This window comes from Myotis nattereri (assembly GCF_964212035.1).
Source record: "Myotis nattereri genome assembly, chromosome: 1".
Taxonomy (NCBI): Eukaryota; Metazoa; Chordata; class Mammalia; order Chiroptera; family Vespertilionidae; genus Myotis; species Myotis nattereri.
Genome location: NC_138075.1, coordinates 228,061,826 through 228,081,267, shown reverse-complemented (window position 1 = coordinate 228,081,267; position 19,442 = coordinate 228,061,826). Strand labels below are relative to the sequence as shown.

General features: G+C 65.8%; 1 protein-coding gene across 1 annotated transcript; it reads right to left on the bottom strand.

The window, feature by feature from the left end:
• WFS1 (wolframin ER transmembrane glycoprotein) lies at positions 1-18,635 on the bottom strand. The gene is made up of 8 exons (XM_081112003.1): positions 18,499-18,635; positions 13,129-13,367; positions 7,810-7,892; positions 6,684-6,828; positions 6,036-6,206; positions 5,314-5,394; positions 4,296-4,441; positions 1-2,606 (listed from the first exon to the last, which is right to left on the bottom strand). Exons 2-8 carry the CDS (start codon positions 13,364-13,366, stop codon positions 801-803), a joined length of 2,670 nt encoding a protein of 889 aa, XP_080968129.1. The 5' UTR covers position 13,367; positions 18,499-18,635; the 3' UTR covers positions 1-800.
• Between the last annotated feature and the right edge of the window lie 807 nt (positions 18,636-19,442).

Sequence of the window (19,442 nt, the reverse complement as noted above, 5' to 3'; positions counted from 1 at the left end):
GTGGTTCCAACACAGGCTTTATTCTGCTGTTCGGGGCCCCGCTGTTCTGCTCCCCGTAGAGACATGGCCAGGCTTTCCTCGGGGCTGGAAGGGACACCCCAGTTTCTCTTTCCTAGGCCTGATGGAACCAGGCGAGACTCTCACCCACTCCCCAGAAACGGAAGGCAAGCAGTGGAGCAGAGCGCAGCATGGACATGCTGTGCCCCTCGCTGCCCCTCGCCTGGCTCCGACCTGGAGGGAACGGGGGGCCTGGGCCATGTGACGGCTCAGAGAGCCCGCAGGGCTGGCAGACAGCTGTCGAGGCTTAGCAGCCACCAAATAAATAAGAAGTGTCATGTTGAGTTTACACAGCAGCACATTCAAGAACAAATCCACACAGAAGTAAGCAGGGCCGGGTGCTGGGGGGAGGGAACATCACTGCAAAGTGCCTCTCGGGACGGGCGTCCGGTCCGCCCGGCACCCAGGCTCTCGGGGAGGTCGGGACGGGCGTCCGGTCCGCCCAGGACCCAGCCTCACTCAGGGAGGTCGGGACGGGCGTCCGGTCCGCCCGGCACCCAGCCTCACTCGGGGAGGGCAGGTCGGGGTCAGGCCGTGCATGCAATTTCCACGCCGCTGGGCATTCCAAGTGGCAGAGCTGAAGCAGGCAGCTGGCGGAGGAGGCCAGCTGTACATGACAAAGGCCCCTGCACGTGCACACGCGAGCACACACACACACACACACGCACACTCAGCATTAGTGTTGCGCCGGCTGGCTGGACGGCCGCGCCCGTCCTGCACCCCCAACCCGCAGGGACGCGCCCTCACACGGCCGACAGGAAGGGGAAGAAGAAGAAGTCGAAGGCGAACTTCACGGCGCCGTGCACGGTGCTGCGCCAGTCCTGCTCGATCTTCACGTGGCGCCGGGCGGGCGCCAGCTGGGCCATGCAGTTGAGGCAGCTGATGGCCTTGAGCTCGAAGACGGGCCACTTGCTGCCCAGGCGGCCCTCCAGGACGGTGCTGAACTCGATGAGGCTGCCCTGGCGCAGGCCCAGCAGCACCTCCTTGAACTCGCTGCTGGCCCGCAGCACGATGTCCTTGGTCACGTCGTCGTCCTCGGGGCCGCGGCTGCCGTTGGCGCTGAAGGGCATGCCCACGGTGATCTCGAACTTGTAGCGGTCGAAGCGCTTGATGTGGCAGGGGTGCTTGGCCAGCCGCTTGAGGCGGCACAGCTCCTCCTCGGCCGTGGAGGCGTTGCCAGGGCTGCAGGCGGGGTAGGCCTCGCCGTACAGGCAGCGCATCCAGTCGCCGATGACGAACGGCAGCATGTTGATGGCCGACTCGGCGCTGTTGTCGATGTCCGTCACCCGCACGTACTTGAAGCGGCCCGTCCACGTGACCCGGTGGCCCTCCAGGTGGCTGCACAGGATCTGGGTGCGCGCCATGTTGGTCTCCTTCCAGGCCCGCGGCCCGCACAGGGCGCCGTACTGCGGCCAGGTCAGCGTGGAGTTGTACACCTTCATGCCCTCCGAGCGGTACACGTAGAACCAGCAGAACAGCACGATGGCCGAGACCCACACCAGGATGAGCTTGACCATGGAGCTCCGCGTCAGCGACTGGACCATCTCCAGCACCGACAGGTTGGCCCGGCTCCACCAGCGCAGCAGCAGGGGCACGCTGCAGAGCGCCAGGGTGACCGTGATCTTGGTGAGCTCCAGCGACACGAACCAGAGGGCAAACTGCACCAGGCCCATGAGCGCCAGGCCGGCCGCCAGCACCGGGAGCGCGAAGAGGAAGAGGAAGTAGCCGATGGAGGCGCGCACCAGCCCCAGGCCGGTGGAGTGGAGCAGGATGACCGTGGAGAGCTCGCACCACATGAAGCAGACCAGGTAGGGCACCAGGTAGCAGTAGGTGCCCTGGAAGCGCCGCAGCTGCGCCATGCGGAAGAAGAGGAAGAGCAGGTAGACGTAGAGCAGGCAGGGCAGGCTGACGTTCAGGACGACCAGGTGGCCCACGGGCACGGTGAAGAAGGTCTGGCCCAGGAGCTTCAGGCCGCCCCAGTCCAAGGGCAGGCTGGGCAGGAGGGAGAGCAGGCCGGCGGCCACCTCGGTCAGCAGGGCCCGGCGGGTGTAGGGCTCGGCGGAGCTGCTCAGGCTCATGTAGCTGGTGGCGGTGAAGAAGACGGCCACCACGGCCAGCTCCGAGCAGGGGATGCAGTCCTTGCTGGCGATGGGGAAGGAGAAGATGACGAAGGCGACGGACAGCAGGAAGTGGACGTAGGGCTCCAGGTGGTTCCAGCCGAAGTTGCCCTCGGCCTGCTCCACGTCCAGGTTGGGCTCGAAGCGCAGCAGCAGGCTGGTGAGCGTGCGGAAGCTCTCCCAGGCCTTGCTGTCCTGGAAGACCTTGAGGGTGCAGATCACCATGGAGACGAAGGACAGGTAGAAGACCACCAGGGGCACGAAGAAGGCGAAGAAGTCGATGGTCAGGTTGCTGATGATGAAGAAGAAGATGAGGGCGTTGATGTGGTGGGTGGGGACGATGGTGGACAGCCAGTGCATGCCCGCGCGGGAGGCCATCTCGATCAGGTACTCTTTGATCTCCATGATGGCGTGCAGCGGGTACTTGACCACCTGTGGAGAGGGGGCGAGAGGAGGATGCAGCCAGGACCGGAGGCCTGCTCGCTGCCCCTCACACCCCCCGGGAGGCAGCCACCCAGCTCTGGGCGATCACCCTGCTCTCCCACCACTGGCCCCCGTCTGTGCGGGTCTTTCCACCGCAACGCACTCTCGGTGGGCCACTTCCACCCATCCTGGGGCCCTCCCCTCCCCACGGGCCTCACCCTGTCCACACAACAGCACCCTGGGCTGCCGGGCATGGCTCATCTCCCCCTGTGCCTCGGGGCGCCCCACCTGCCCAGGGGGACAGGAACTGCACATCACAAGCCCACGCTGGGCTCTAAACAGTCCCAGGTGGCAGTGGGGGCAGGGGCTCCAGAAGAGCCATGTGTGAAGGTGGAGAGCGGTGTGGCCGCCCACTGACGGGAGGGGAGTCAACTGCAACAGGGCTGGGCAGGCGGGCCATGTTCGCTGGTGTCAGGAGACCCAAGGAACCAGCCACTCCCCCTAAACACACCCGCCCACCCCCACACCCACCCACCCCCCCATACACCTCCACCCCCATACACACCCCCACCCCCATACACACCCACCCACCCTCATACACCCCCCACCCCCACACACACCCGCCCACCCCCCACACACCCCCATACACACACCTCCCCCCCATACACACACCTCCCCCCATACACACCCCCACCCCCATACACCCCCACCCTCATACACCCCCACCCCCACACACACCCGCGCAACCCCCCACACACACCCCCATACACACACCTCCACCCCCATACACACACCTCCCCCCATACACACCCCCACCCCCATACACACCCACCCCTCATACACCCCCCACCCCACACACACCCGCCCACCCCCATACACACCGTCCTGCCCTCTATCCAGCACCGTGCTCTTGAATGTGCCCTGTCCTTGGGGTGCTCACTCAGCCGTCAGCGTGAGGTGGCGGCCATGCCTGCTGCCCTGGGCTGCGCACGTCTGCCTCCCCCTGGGTGCCGGGCTGAGCACTGTCTGGCTCCCACAGGGCTTGCTGAGCTGTGTCCCCAGTGCCACCCCTAGACTGAGCCCCCCACCACTGAGGGTGGTCACACACATCCGTCATGCACAGACCCCGAGGGCTCTTGGGTGACTAATGGGCTTTGTGAGGCCTGTCTGCCAGGCCCTGGGCTGGCCGACGTCTGCAAACCTGGCGCTCTCTGCAGGTGAGACGGGCGCCCGTGGCTCAGGCCAGTGAGCAGGGAAGTGCGTGGAGGGCAGGTGGCCACCTGGTGTCTGCACCGAGGTCTCCGCAAGGACACACGGCGCCCGCCACGCCTCGCTCTCCACACGTGCGCTCCTCGCTCGGTCAGGCTGTGGGGCTGCTCCCGGCCGACGGCGGGGAAGGGGTGCCTTCTGCCTCAGGCTGGCCCCGGTCACCTCCTCGCCACTCTGTACTCCGCCCGTCTCTCCCTGAGCCCCCGCAGACCTGGTAACCCGGCGTCCCTGCTCCCAGGTCCCCCTGCTCTCCTGAGCACCCGCTCTTGTTCTGCAGGAGGCATCGTTGAGGAACTAACCTCCATTCTCTCCCATAAACAAACAATTTCTCAGAGTGACATCATCTAAATCACACTGGGCGGCCGCGTGGCACCTGCTCCTGCTCAGCGTTTCTCAGACGCGGAGGCGCCTGGGGGTCGCCGCGCTCACCTTCAGGCGCAGGGGCAGGTCGTCGGGGCTCTTGCCCGCCAGCTCGTCGTCCTCGTCGTCCTGCAGGAACAGGTCGGTGGGGAGGATGCCCTGGGCGTACTTCTTGGTGATCTCTACGAAGTCGTCCAGCGCGATGTAGTTCTTGGCTAAAGCGGAGAGAACGGCACAGGCAAGGCCGTCACCGCCTGGAAGGCCATCACGCCTGGGCGGCAAGGCGGGCAGCGGCTGGGCCAGCTGAGGCAGGGGCTCAGACACCCATCTCTGACCTGGGCGGTGGGTGAGGACCCGGCCAACCAGGAGGAGAGAGAGAGAGGCAGCCGGCTGCCCCCGGAACAGAGCAGGAGCCGAGGCCCCACCCTCAGTGCTGGATCTGCCCAGAGCTCCGGCCCCTTCCAGACACATTTTCCACCTGCACGGCGGGAAAGTGGACGTGCCCTCCTCCGCCCCCCATGCAACTGAGACCCTTAGGGCCTCTAATGTCCTGTGAGGACTGGTGCCGACCCGGGAGCTCCCATTAGTGCTGAGCAGCCCTGGTCCCCCCACCACTGTCTCCTCCGAGTGGGCGCCCGGGGCTCTGTGACCAGGAGTGCACTCACACGCTGCTGCTGCACACGGGGGACCTGAAGGTGTCCTCTAATTGGACGTCCCGAAGGCACCCCAGCTCCCGGAGCCCCCGATCCTCCATCCCTTCCCCCATCACACTCTGCCCTCTACCCCACAGCCCATGCTGGGCGGGGAGACCCCACTCTCCCTGCTGGGTGCCCCCCTTACCCTTCACTGTGAGCTGCCGCCCACCCTTGCTGCCTGCCCAGGACCCGATGTGCCCAGGACCCGCAGGGACCATCGTGTCTGCCTTCCCGCTCAGACGCTTGCTCCCAGTGGGTAGGGGTCCAGGTCCCGCGCCCAGAACTGACACCCATCACGCCCCAAGACTGGGGACGCGGTGGACGCGGGCACGGGGTGGCGGGCACGGCTGTGTGGGAGCTGCCACGGGCAGAGGAAGTGCAGCCGTACTCACACTCGCTGCTGACCAGGCGCTCCAGCACCCGCCGCTGCTTCTGCAGGGACTTGGGGACGGGGCCTGGCTGTGCCCCTCCATCTGCAGGGAGAGAGTGGAGCGAGGATGAAGGCGGGCAGCCCTCCGCAAACCAGCGGTGCACTCCTGGGGGTCCCCAGCTCTGGGACCACAGGGCCTGCAGCCTCCACTGTACGCCACGTCTCTGGCAGCCACCTCTCGGCTTCCACCCACTAGGGTGATTCAGTGCCCCTCTGGGCATAGTGCGTCCCCTTTATGGACACACTGAGACCTCTGGTCGGCATAACCGGCCCCAAACACTTCACTGGCGTAGTCCTTGCCAGAGTCCTCCCTGGCCTAGACTCTGCGTCCTGTGTCCCAGCCCTACTGCTGGGGCTCCGTCCGGGTCTGCTCCAGGAGTGAACACAGCCGGCACCGGAATGTTCTGCCCTTTTGTCAACGCCCATCCACCGACCACACCCACCTGGGCTCTTCCCGCGTGCCACCTGCTGAGGGAGGACCCTCAGGAGGGCAGAGCGTGACAGCAGGGAGTGGCTCCGTCACCCAGCAGAGGGGCAGCGGGTAGAGCTGGTCACTGGGCTCCGGGTGGCCCCAACTGCCACACCAAGCATGGCCACCCGGAGCCCCAGGACGGAGCCCCAGGCACGGGGTGTCCCCAGAAGGCCCTCCCTAGGCCACGGGAGACCCCGGGGAAGGCCGCGTACCGTGCTCGTTGACCTGACCCACGTTCTCCAGCAGCTCGGACACAGCCACCTGCTTCTTCCTCTTGGGGTTGAGCTTCCAGTACATGACCAGCGCCGCCTTGCGCACGGCCCGCTCCAGGTCGGTCTCGGAGGACAGTTGCTTCACCTCCTGCTCGTTCTCAGAGGTGATGCCTGAGGGAACAGCGGGCGCATCAGGGCCCCGTCCTGCCCCCAAGTCAGGCTCTGCCCACGGGGCCCGGGCGGGACTCATGCGAGGGGCGTCCCAGCCCCTTTGGTCACCAGGCAGAAAAGGACATCTGTCCACAAAGGACACTAGGCCCAGTCCCTGCGGGCGCCCACCACACCCAGCAGCCACTGTGGGTGGGCGGGGGCCACCTGTCCCTCCGCTCGCTCCTCAGACCCTGGTCCTCATCCTGACCGGCTCCCTCACGGCCTCTGGGAACTACTGGCTCTGACTCCGCCATGGGGGACGCACTGACCTGCTTGGATGGCGCACGGACGGCCTGCTCAGGAAGGAGGCCGGTGGGGAGGGACTCTGGCCACCACCACCGCCCATTCGGGTTTCAAGGCATCAGCCCACATCTGAGCTGTGGTTTGGCAGGCGGCACGCATCCCCTGGGCAGCTGCTCCGAGCCCCGCCGCACCCACCTTTTCTGTCTGCCAGGCAGCGGCGGAGCAGCTTGACGGCCTCGCGCCGGCCCTGCTTGGCGGCCAGGGTCAGCCAGTCCACGGCCGTGCAGTTGTTGAGCTCCTCGTCCGCGTCGCCCGCCAGCTGCAGGTAGTGCTTCCCCACCTGCCAGGGAGACACCGCGTAAGCCGTGCTCAGCAGGGGCTCCTCCACCTCCTCCTCGCCCCTGACCTGACGCCCCCAGCCGGCCCACCCCTGACCTGACCCCCCCAGCCGGACCCGCCCCTGACCTGACCCTCCCAGCCGGCCCACCCCTGACCTGACCCCCCCAGCCGGCCCCGCCCCTGACCTGACCCCCCCCAGCCGGCCCCGCCCCTGACCTGACGCCCCCAGCCGGCCCACCCCTGACCTGACCCCCCCAGCCGGCCCCGCCCCTGACCTGACGCCCCCAGCCGGTCCCGCCCCTGACCTGACCCCCCCCAGCCGGCCCACCCCTGACCTGACCCCCACAGCCGGCCCCGCCCCTGACCTGACACCCCCAGCCGGCCCACCCCTGACCTGACCCCCCCAGCCGGCCCCGCCCCTGACCTGACGCCCCCAGCCGGCCCACCCCTGACCTGACGCCCCCAGCCGGCCCACCCCTGACCTGACCCCCACAGCCGGCCCACCCCTGACCTGACCCCCACAGCCGGGAAACCTCAGGCTTCCTGGACCTCCTCCCTTCCCTAGTGCCGGACCAGCCTCCCCTGTCACTCAGGCCAAGAAACAAGGTTGCAGGAACAGGGTCCCACTGGCATCTGCACTACGCTGGGCCTGTGGGACCCTCAGGGCACCCACTCCTCACAGACAAAGGAGGGCGTGGCACCCCCTCCCCAGATGCAAGGAGAGTGGGGTGGGGCAAGGACAGGTGTGGGCAGGACACAGGAGAGTCATGTGAGCTCCCCAGAGAGGCGGCAGGAGCGACCGGGCACACAGAGACACACAACAACGGGGGCCAGGCACATGGCGGCATCACCACGCTGCACCCAAGCCCGTCCACACGGCACCGACCCCCGGCACCGACCTCCATGGCCACAGAGCTCTCGTCCAGGCCCGCTGTTTTGGGGGCCACGGCCTGAGCCTCCCACCAGACACCGCCGTCCTCACCTCCGTCTGTGCCTTGGGGTCCCCAGCCTTGGCCCTCTCCAGGACTTCTTCAAAGGGGGTTTCCACGTCTCCCTTCACGGGCCCTTTAACAGGAAAACAATGTCACGGAGCCGGCCTGTCGCTGGGCAGGGGCCGGAGGACAGCAAGGACGGCCAGACCTGGAGCACTTCTCCGTGAAAACCCGCATCGGGAGGGGAGAAGACGCCCCATGATGCCCCACACGGAGGAAGGACAGCAGCTGGGCAGTCAGCTCAGCCCCTGCTCCGTCTCTGGGCGCCTGGAGAGGACGGGGCCACAGACCCGAGTCCCCCGCCTCCCTCGGCTCACTGCCTGACTGCAGCACTAGGAGGCCCCACCTCAACACCGAACCTGCACCCCGATGCCCTCCCCCCCCCAGACCAAAGGCACGTTTTCTGAGATTGCAGTCTATACACACATGGTTTTTGGAAGCCGCATCAGTGCGCATGCATTTTGAGATAAATTTTTATAATAGAGAGTTATAACCAATTCCCACGTCGACCTGCGGTGGGACTTACCATTCCCATGGCTCGGAAATCCCGCTGAGGGGACAGCCAGTGCGCTCGCACAGCAGGACGCCCCCAGAGCGCCAGGCCTCGAGGGGATCCCGGTCCCCTCGCTTTATGAGGGGCCGCACGCCATCCTGCGTGGCATTGTGGGGCTGTTCTCTGAGCTGACGACCAGGCCCAGGCGCCCGCCCAAACCCCTCATGCTCGTGCTGAAGGCCACTTTCTAACACCGAGCCCGTGCCAGCAGCACCATGTCCCTCACCAACCTCACTGTCCCCTCCCCGTGGCGCTCGGTGCTCGGAACCAGTTTCTGAAAAAGATCCCCTTTACCAGCCCCTGTCGGTGATTGACAACCAGTGCTCCGGGCCTCCTGCTGTGCGGGCACAGGGAGGGGCGGGGCCTCCTGCGGTGCGGGGCACAGGGAGGGGTGGGGCCTCCTGGGTGCGGGCACAGGGAGGGGTGGGGCCTCCTGGGTGCGGGCACAGGGAGGGGCGGGGCCTCCTGGGTGCGGGCACAGGGAGGGGCGGGGCCTCCTGGGTGCGGGCACAGGGAGGGGCGGGGCCTCCTGCGGTGCGGGGCACAGGGAGGGGTGGGGCCTCCTGGGTGCGGGCACAGGGAGGGGCGGGGCCTCCTGGGTGCGGGCACAGGGAGGGGCGGGGCCTCCTGGGTGCGGGCACAGGGAGGGGTGGGGCCTCCTGCGGTGCGGGGGCACAGGGAGGGGTGGGGCCTCCTGCGGTGCGGGGCACAGGGAGGGGTGGGGCCTCCTGGGTGCAGGCACAGGGAGGGGCGGGGCCTCCTGGGTGCGGGCACAGGGAGGGGTGGGGCCTCCTGCGGTGCGGGGCACAGGGAGGGGTGGGGCCTCCTGGGTGCGGGCACAGGGAGGGGTGGGGCCTCCTGCGGTGCGGGCACAGGGAGGGGCGGGGCCTCCTGCGGTGTGGGCCCTCGGAGGGGCGGGTGTGGAGGGAAGCCTGACGGGGTGAAGCGCCTTCAGAATCAAAGTGCCGAGGCCCGGCGAGAGCCGCCTCCGCGGTCACTGGCCCTCCAACAGGTGTATGAGGAAGGGGGTGCTGTCTTCGGTCCAGAGCCAGTGTCCACAAAAGCTGAGCCTCAAGCCCCGCTTGGCCTGGCTGACACTGGACCCCACTCCTTGACCCCTCACCTGCCCAGGGTGCCAGCAGCCTCGCAGCCTGTGCCCAGGACGCCTGCATGGTCCGGTCCTTCCTCGCACACCCAGCATCTCCCCTCCCGCCCGCTGTCTCCGCACCCGGCGGGACAGACCCTCGGACAGCGCTGGGGGAACACTTCCTGGCAGACTGCACCCTCACCCAACGGTGCCGGCCCCCATCCCTGCCTGTGGCCCCGCAGCTCCCCAAGCGAGCACTTGGCCTGGTGCGAGCAGCGGGAGCCTCGGGGACTCGGCGGTCCTGTGGCTGCGGTCAGCTGCTGTGACTGCACAGCCCAGATGTGGGGGGCGGGGACCCCGAGGCGGCCAACCTGCCCAGGACTTGTCCTTCCCTGTCCTCCCTTCCCCTCCTCTCCCCCCTCCCCCCCTCCAGGGGCAGGACCACACAGAAACCACATGCTGCCTGACTTCTTATCTGAAACTCCCAGGCCTGACTCCTCCCCCCAGGGCCAGGCCTCTGCAGCCCGAGGAGGAAGGCGTGTGGCTAGGCTGAGATTCCGCCTGGTCCTGGCCTGCCCAGCGCTTGGCGGTAAAAGCAGACACTCGGGGCTCCCCGAGGAGACGGAGATCAGAGTGCCCGTCGGGGCTGGCCCAGCAGGACTGGACGGGAGCCTGGTCTGCGGCACAGAGCCCCGGGGCCCAGGCTTGGGGGGCGGGGCCGGGAGGACAGAGACTCAGGTGGCCCTTCACTCGCTGCGGTTTCCTCATCTCCAAGTGGGATACCAGCAGCACCCCCCTGCGGGGAGGGGTCACACAACGCCCGGGGACAGCGACCCCACGGCGGTGCTCATCACAGTGGGGCGCTGCGTGGGGTCCTGTGAGCTGGGGAGCCACCTTGGCAGCGGCCTCTCCTGGGAAAACATCCTGACGGGCTGGGTGCGCTGGAGAGGGGGGGAGAGCGTGACCAGGCGGACTGGGGGCTGGGCAGCCGCAACTCACAGACCCCCTGGGGGAGACGCAGCAGGAACAGGAGAGCCGGCACAGGTCCCGCCCTATGGTGGTGGGGGAGAAAAGGCAAGCATCCCCCAACACGCACGCACACACACAAGCGCACACACACACATAATCTGATACACACACAAGCCCTCAAACACAGACACACAGTCCTGAGCTGACCTTATGGTCAGTCACCAAAGAGGTGTTTAGTGGGGGTCATAAAACTCGATGGACGCACTCATGTGCAAGGGACACCCCAACAGGAGGCCCGAAAGGGACCTCAGTGAAGGAGCCAGGGGCCAGGAGACACGTGGTGACATTCATGAAGCCTATCAAGTACCACAGCTCAAGATACAGCCTGTCTCTGTGGGCCACCAGGCAGGTCCCTGCAGGGCGAGGGGCGGGGACTCAGCGGGATTCTGCAGGCACGGGCCTGAGGAATGTCCCTCCAATGCACAAGGTCCCAGAGCCCGCACAGCCCTCGCGGATGCCTCAGGCTCAGTACCACCCTCCCACTTCACAGATGCAGAAATGGCTGGGTGACCCTCAAAGGCACCCAGCACAAGGCTGCCAGCCCAGCCCAGTCACTCCACCGCTAGTCTCTGGAGAGGTGAGGAGAGTGTGATCGGGGGGGCTGGGCTTCGGTAACTCACAGCCCCTCTGGGGGAAATGTAGCCCATCTTCAAGGTCCCTCCGGGCCACGGCACACAACAGACACACAGTCCAGGTGCCCAGACATTTGCTCTGGAGTCTGGTTGGGAAAAGCTCGGGAGAACTAAACGGGCAGCCAACCACAGAGTTTTGTGGCACAGGTTTCTGCCCACCAGGATCCAATTAAACTGCCGGCAAGCAGTGCTTATATCCTATATAATAAAGAGCTAATATGCTAATTAGACTGGATGGCAGAACAGCCTTCCCGAACGACCTTCCAGAATAACCAGTGGTCAGGGGCTGGGGCTACAGGGCCATGAGGCAGCCAGGGCCGAGGCAGCAGGGGCCGTGAAGGCCTACTTTTGCACGAATTTCATGCATCCGGCCTCTAGTATACTAATAAAAGGGTAATATGCTAACTAGACCGGGAGACCTTCTGGACTTCCTTTCGGACAAAGCCATGGTGGCAGGGCCGAGGCAGAGGTGGTTAGGGGCGATCAGGCTGGCAGGGGGCAGCAATTGGGAGTGATCAGGCCAGCGGGGGAGGGTGGGGGAAGGGAAGTTGGGGGTGAGCAGGCCGGCAGCTGGGGATGAGCAGGCTGGCAGAGAGGCAGGCTATTGGTGGTGATCAGGCTGGAAAGGGGGGCAGTTGGGGGCGATCAGGCAGGTAGGTGAGCAGTTAGGAGCCAGCGGGCCTAAACCGACACTCAGACATCCCCCAAGGGGTCCCAGATTGGAGAGGGTGCAGGCTGGGCTGAGGGACACCCCCCGCCCCGCACGAATTTTGTGCACCAGGCCACTAGTCTATATATAAAACCCTAATATGCAAATAAACCGAATGGTGGACAACCGAACAACCAATCGGTCTCTATGATGTGAGCTGACCACCAGAGGGTACACGCAGAACATGGCGGGCATAGGCAGCAGGCAGCAGAGCGTGGAACATGGTAGGCATTGGCCACGGCGGGATGGTGAAGCAGGTGAGCAGGGGCACCAGACCAAGGCGGGGTGCTGGTTGCTGTCATCAGGGTGAGCCTCTGCTGGTTACTGAAAATTCTTTGCTCCCGCACCCATGCACCTGCTGCCGGCACCCAGCACCAGCCCATCGGTCAGCGCCATTAGTGGGTGTGAGCGGTGGCTGCCATCCCCGATCGCCCCTCAGGGCTTCTCCACCTCCCTCTGCTCCTGAGGGGCAATTGGGGCAGTAGCCGCCGCTTGCACCCGCTGACAGCACCGGCCCCACTTGCACCTGTTGGAGGGGCCGGGCGGGGGCGCAGATGATGGGCCGAGACCCGCCCCTATGCCCACCGCAGCCTTGTGGCCCACAGTTCAAGTGGCACGAATTCATGCACTGGGCCCCTAGTTTTTAAATAAAAGGAGAAAGGAGACTAGCAGCCAGCAGCACACACGGCTGAGCATAGCTGTGGGAAACTGTCCCCATTGACTGAGCGTGCGAGTGTGCCCGTGGGTGGGCATGCCAGGTGACAGCAGTGTGTGCGTGTCTTGCTGTGGGATGAGGTCAGAAGCGTAAGAGGCGGCAGAGCCTTGAGTCAGGCTGGGCTGCCACCGGTGGAGGTGGTACCGGTGGAGGTGGTGCCAGTGGACTGTGGGCCGTGGCTCCCACGCGGCACGGGGAGTACCCACATGGGGCCCCAGACACTATGGCCCAAGGAATGGCCACATGGAGAGGGGGCGACACTAGCTTCCCCAGCACGGGGCCAGGGGACGGAGGGGGGGTGCCTTTCTCCTCGCCCCCTCACAGTGCCTGGTGCGGAACCAGCCCAGTGTGAGCAGGTTCAAACTGATTATAAATAAAATGACACGTGACATCCCATCCGCGCAGGTGAGGGCCTAAGGGCTGCGATGGAGGGCTGGGCCCTGACCCGCAGGGCAAGCCCCACAGGAGGAAGCTGGAGGGGGCCTGGACCACGCGGGGACTCGGGGCTCACCCTGCACTGTGCCCAGGGAGCAGCCCCGGCCTGGGCTGAGATCCACCCAGCTTCCCAGGCCCCGAACCCTTACCCGTTCTGTCCACTCCTTCTCGGCTCCTGGCACGAGGGGCCTGGGGTGCTGCTGGGGCCCCGGCTTCTCCCATATCTGGTCCAGGTCCAACTTGGGGTCCAGGAGCTCTGGGCGCTCCACTCTTCTCCTGTTTCACCGAGGAAGTGCCATTGAGCCGGGAGCGGGCCTGGGGCTGTGCCGGTGCCGGTGGCGACGGCTGTGGGCGTGAGGGACTCGGAGGAGAGGCGCTGGCGTCCATCCTGCCGGGAGAAAAGCTGTGGGTCAGACACACCAGGACGCCCAGCTGGGCCCGCTCGGGCCTCCTCTTAGGGAAGGAAAGGAGACAGCGAGGGAACGGCTGAGGGCTGCCCAACATCTCTGCGTGATCTCTCAGCCTCACCACAGCCTCGTAGGACCGTCCCCACTCACAGAGGAGGAAACCGAGGGAGCAAACGCACTCAAGGCCAGTGCTGTCCGGCTCCATGGGGCCCAGCAGTCGGGAGCTCAGGCCCCAACATCTGAGACCTCGAGTCCCCGCCTCACGGGGCACGAGCCACACGGCCTGGTGTCCCCATCTGAGCAGCGAGAGGGATGCCCTGAAGCAGCCTGGCCTCCATGACCGTCCACCCCGAGTCTGCGACGCTGACCTGACTTGGGAGAGGGGCTCGCAGAGGTAACTAAAGCTCTTTGGAGGAGGGCATCGGGTGTGGCGGAGCCCTAATCCACGACGGGTGTCCCTGCCAGGAGAGGAGGGAACAGAGACACAGAGGAGACCACGGACCGGAAGGCAGAGGCAGGACTGGAGCGGTGCAGCTGCGACCCAGGACGTCAGAGTCACAGCAGCTGGAGGCCAGGAAGGATTCGCCCCCGAGGCCCCAGGAGCAGGGGGGGCAGGGAGGGAAGTGGGGGCAGGAACCACAGTCGGTGGGACTGGGATGAAGTCAGACCGGCCCAACTCCAGGCCAGAACCGCAGGACAGATCTCAGAGCGCCAACGCCACCAGAGAGGAACACACACAGAAAAGCAGGTGACGTAAGCCGCGTGGTGTCTGAGAGGATCCTGGGACCGGCTCCTGATGGGGGGGAGGGGGAGGCTCAGTCAGTCCACAAAAGCAGCTGCTCAGGCTGGTGGCAGTGTGGACACAGACACCGCTGGCACAGTGAGGAAAGCCACGGTCACAGACCCTGGGCTGGATGCTGGCCCTGGCTGGGCTTCGGGGACATAACCCGCTGACATGGTTGGCCCCCGTGTGCGCAGTGAGGATCCTGCGAGGCCCCTCCCAGACTCCAGGCCCATCTGCCCTCCTCACTGAGGTGAGGACGCTGAGGGCAGAGCGGGCAGAGGCTGGCAGGGAGGGCACCTGGCCCCCTGACCTGCCACAGCTCCCTGCCCATGGCTCCGCCCCACCAGCTGTGCAGCCCTGAGCGGGCCTCGCCCCTCTCTGCACCTCAGTCTCCACTGTAAATGGGCTGCCACCCATGCTTGGGGACACTGGGGACCAAGTGAGACCAGACCACGAGGTGCATGGGGGGGGATCCCGGACATGTCCCAACACCCAGCTCCGAGCATCGAGCTGATGGGGTCGGTGACCGACATGTCTCTAGTGGGGCCTCACAGCCGAGTCTGCCCCGTCCCCAGCTACACATGGTCCCACAGATCTGATCTGTGTCCATCAAAGAAGCCTGTCGATTCCGATGTGGACACTCCTGCCTCAGAGGGAGTCAGCCCTTGTTGTAAAACACCCCCCACCCCCACCACGGTGCAAACCTGCAGCGCGGTCAGGCCACGCAAATCGGCCCACAGATCAAAGCAGTGCAGGCCTGTTTCCAAACCCCAGGCTCCGGGAGCCAGACCACGAGGCCACTTCTGCAAAACCCGTCATCGGCGGCATATGCAGACCCAAGTGCGTGCCCCGGCCGTGGGCGGGACACTGGTGGTGACGCGGCATACACAACCAGGCACTGCGGGCCACGGCCGACCTGAGCTGGCAAACACGGCAGGACTTGAACCCTGAGGCCACGGCTACTGGCCACCTCCGTGGCTCCTGCTGCCCCAGAATCAAGTGCCACCTTCTTGGAATGGCAGAGGGCAGCTCGCCTGAGTGAGAGCTGATTTATGCCGGGCATTTCTGCCGTTAATGACAACAAACATGTATCTGGAAGGTGCTCTGTTCCGGCACTTCCCACAGACTTCTCGGGGGTCCTCGTGTCCTCGCGGCCCGTCGGGTAGGCAGTAATATCCGGGTGTTATAGGGGGAGACACGGCTTATGCTTCACCCCCCGCCGGTTTCACAGAAGAGGAAGGGTGGGGCCAGGAAAGCAGCCACAGCTCAGTGTGGGCACTGGAATTCCAACCCGCAAAACAAGGGGCCCCTGCAACCCGACCCCCACGGACTTCTCTTCCCTGGTCCACTCCCCCCAAACGCGGTGCTCCTCCAGGCCCACAGTCCCTGCAGAGTCCCCTCCTGCTGTCGGTCTCGGCTGCCCGGCCCCGTCCAGAGGGCGGTTATGGGTGCTACCGTCCCTCCAGATGCTGCCGCACTATACAGCTGTTAACAGCGGTACAGGAGCACTTAAAGCTGCATGCTGTGTACACACGTTTAAACAACAGAAGAATGTGTGTGTGACACTGTTAGGCGGGATTCCAAGCAGCATGACGTCTATTTAGGATGAAAACAAAGCTTATCTACAGAAAAAGGTGGAAGAAAATGCCTCCACAAGGTAAATACTGCCTATCTCTGGGTGGAGGGATTACGGGTGTTTTTACTTAATTCTTTTTCTAAATGTATTTCTCTAATTTTGTGTAACGGATGTGCAAGGTTTTGGGGATTACAAGAATGTTTTTAAATGCACCTCTGGGAGCCCTTAAGGGTGTGGGCCCAGGGGTTCCAGAGCCTGGATGTCTGCTCGGCCCAGCCCCCGGGCACAGGGCGGCCCCTTAAGACAAGGGCACCAGGCCCTTGGAGGCTCCCTGGTACCTATTTTTGCCCCAGGGTATTAAGGGCCAAACCAAGGAACATTCCCAAGTGCCAAGTTCACAGGAACAAAGGGCGGGTCACGGGGAACATCCAGCCGCAGCATCTGGCACAGTGAGGACAGCCACAGTCACAGACCCTGGGCTGGACGCTGGCTCTGGCTGGGCTTCGGGGACATAACCCGCTGACATGGTTGACCCCCGTGTGCGCGGTGGGGATCCTGCAAGACCCCTCCCAGACTCCAGGCCCATCCGCCCTCCTCACTGAGGTGAGACGCTGAGCAAGGAGCGGGCAGAGGCTGGCAGGGAGGGCACCTGGCCCCCTGACCTGCCACAGCTCCCTGCCCTTGGCTCCGCCCCACCAGCTGTGCAGCCCTGAGCGGGCGTCGACCCTCAGTCCCAACTGCACTCCGGGCACCTGGCCTGCGCCTGGCACTTCTCGGGCCCCCCTGCCTGGAGAGAGCTCCTCAGCCCGGACAGGAAGGAGGACCCTGAAGACACAACCGCGGAGGTGGCGCCGGCCTGTCTGCGGTGGAAAGAGCCAGGGTGGGGATTCTGGAAGAGAGGCCGGGACGAAGCCTTCAGGACCGGCAGGCACGAGCCAGGCGAGGATGGAGGAAGGCGATGTCGGCCATTCCGGCAGGGACTGCCCAGCAGAAAGGGCAACCGAGGGACAGTGAGCCGGCAATGTGGCCGGGAAGGTGCAGGTGGCGGAGGAGTGGCCTCCGGGGAAGGGGACAGGGGGATGAGAGAAGAGGCTGACTGGGTGGCAGGGGAAGGTCCTGAGGGCCTGAAGGAGTGCCAGGCTTCTGGCCGGAGGAAGTGAGGGCGGAGCTGAGCAGCTAAAGACCCAGTGAGGCTGAGTGGGGACAGGATGGGGGCACCAGGAAAGGGGGCAGGTGGCTGTCCAGGGAAGGGGGCAGAGGCCTGGCCCAGGGAAGCCCGCTGAGCACAGCTCTGGAGCCGGGAGAGACAGGGGCACCACTAACTGAATGTGAGGGCGGGGACGCAGAGGGGGGCTGGGCCTGGCTAAGGACCATGGCGGCAATGCTACTTTCTGAGGCGGGGACGGGGGAGCCGTGTAAAGCATAAAACCCCCTCTGTATTAGGATTCTTCTTGTCACCAGCATCGGACCAGGGCTCGGTCTCTGTCCTGCAGCACAGGCACTTTGGGGGCCAGGACTGGGCTAGGCTCCCCTCTGTGACCGTGGCCTGGGAGGGCAGAGGAGGCCCGAGCGGGACTTCCATCCTGGGAAGCAAGGTGAGAGGTGGTCGCCTAGCAACCTTTCCTGGGTCCACCTGCTGGGGGAGGGGAGGGGGTAAGACAAAGGAACTTCTGCCAAAACCCTGGTCAGATACCTCGGGGCTCCCAGGAGAACCCCGGGCGGGGACACCAGCCAGTGTGGCCTCCAGCACGGCCCCTGCACCGGGTTGGGGGTGGGGAGGGAGTGGGGGGCAGTGCGGTGGGCAGCCTGCACAGAGGGACTAGGACTCTGTGAGTGATGGATCCGGGCAGGAGGGAAAGCCCTTCCCACGGGGCCGGGCCGAACTCCAGGGGTCAGTGTCCAAGGTGAGGACAGGCGGGGCTGCTCCGGGGCAGGTCACCAAATCCCAGCCAGCCTCTGCTTCCTCGCGGGAAAGCGCGACTCCTACCCCGAAGCTGACCAGGAGGGCCAAACCGTGCGCAAACGCTCGTTCCTTTAAAGGGCTGGGTCAGATTCCCCAGATTCTCATCTTTCAAAACAGAAACTATGGTTCGGAGGGCCGGGCTCACAGAGCCCAGAGCCCGGCCCGCTCCCCCCCGCGCCCCCCCCCCTGCCTTTCCCAGGAGAGGGGTGCGGTGGGGCGAGGCGGGTGGGCGTAGCTGTCACAGTGTCCCCGGGGGCTGCTGCTGCTCAGGGGGCCGGCCCCCACTCGGGGCCTGAACCCCACCAAGCCCCTCGGGCCCTTCCGGCGGCCCGGCGGGAACTGGAGGCGGCCCTGGGTCCCACCGACGGCGGCCGCGGGGGAAGGGCCATGACGGGGCAGCTCGGGACGGTGCTGTGGGGACGGGCGGCCCGGGCCAGTCGGCGGGTCCCCCCCAGCCGCGGGCCGCCTGCCTTTCGGGCTTTGCCGCCCCACGGGGGTTCCGCGGCGAGGCCCGAAGGGCCAAGGGCGTGAAGTGCTCGGAGCGCGCTGTGCCCCACGATTCCCGGGGCGCTGGGGCGCTCACCCGCCCCGCCCCCCCGGAAGACCCCACTCAGGCAGGGGTCGCCGTGCGGCGGCGGAGAGGGCGGGACTCCCGCCCTTCCCTTTCGGGGAAACTTGCAGAAATGGGGACCGGCCGCCCATCTGCTCATTTGGGGAAACTGAGGCCCGAGACGGGCGGCATCTCTTTCCATCCCCCCGCGCGGCCGTCCCCGGCGCCGAAGTACTCACCGGCCCGCGAGTGGGCCGCACGCGGCGCCGCGCTGGCTCTCGGGCCTCCCGGGTCGCAGCAAAGTTGTCGAGAGGAGCCGGACTCGCCGCGGCCGGAGAGAAGCAGCCGGGACGAGCGGGCGGCGCCAGCAGCAGCCACGGCCGGCGAGTGAGGCCCTCCGCGCGGAGAGGGGCGGGGCCGAGGGCGGGGCCACGGGCCGCGCTCCACTCCCGACGCGGCTGGGAGGACGCGGCGCTGGCTCAGCCCGCTGAGCGGCCGGCGCGCCTGTCAATAACTGCGCACTTCCGCCAATCACAGCGCGCCTCGCCGGGCTGTGGGCGACTCGTCCTCCCCTGCACGGCCAGGCTGGAGGGCGCCGGGGGCCGGTCCAACTGCGAAAGTTTCCGAGCCGATTCGGGCCTCGGCCCCGCCCCGCCCCGCCCCGCCCCGCCCCGGCTGGGAGAGACCTCTGTTCTCTGTCTATAACAGGTGGTTGATTGGACCCGTGGACAAAACTCGTGCCACTTTCACCCACCACTCTTCAGGTTCATTACACTTGCTGTTGCAATGGTAACTAACAGGTTGGGCGCCTACTATGCGCCAGATGCCTTCATTCCAGGCCCGCTAGGAAGAGGAGGCTCCCCTGCTACAGCAGCAGGGGTACAAAAATGTGGCCAAGCGTCGCTTTACATGCAAAAAATCAAATGCACGGAGCGCTCTTTTCACAAGGTAATTGGGGGGCGCGTTTAAAAATGTGTATTAGCCCCGGGAGCGAGGCAAGGCCAGGCAGCTTGAGAACCCTCTTCTGCGGTCCTGACCCGATCTGAGGGGTGTGGTTTGGAAATGGGGGCAAAGGTCTGTCCCTGAGGCAGTGAGGCCCTGGGCCGGGCCTGTGGCCAGTGTCTGCTCCATGTGTGGTCCTCAAGGCCATCTGAGCTCAGGGGGGTTGCCAGCGGTATGCTAC

Bases quoted from the DNA above. Each gene is read 5' to 3' on its own strand.
- WFS1 (XM_081112003.1), bottom strand. From the start codon at position 13,366: ATGGACGCCAGCGCCTCTCCTCCGAGTCCCTCACGCCCACAGCCGTCG. The intron at 7,893-13,128 runs GTAAGGGTTCGG...TTCCTGTTAAAG, and splicing joins AGAAGGAGTGGACAGAACGG to GGCCCGTGAAGGGAGACGTG. The intron at 2,607-4,295 runs GTGAGCGCGGCG...CCCTCTCCACAG, and splicing joins ACCTGCCCCTGCGCCTGAAG to GTGGTCAAGTACCCGCTGCA.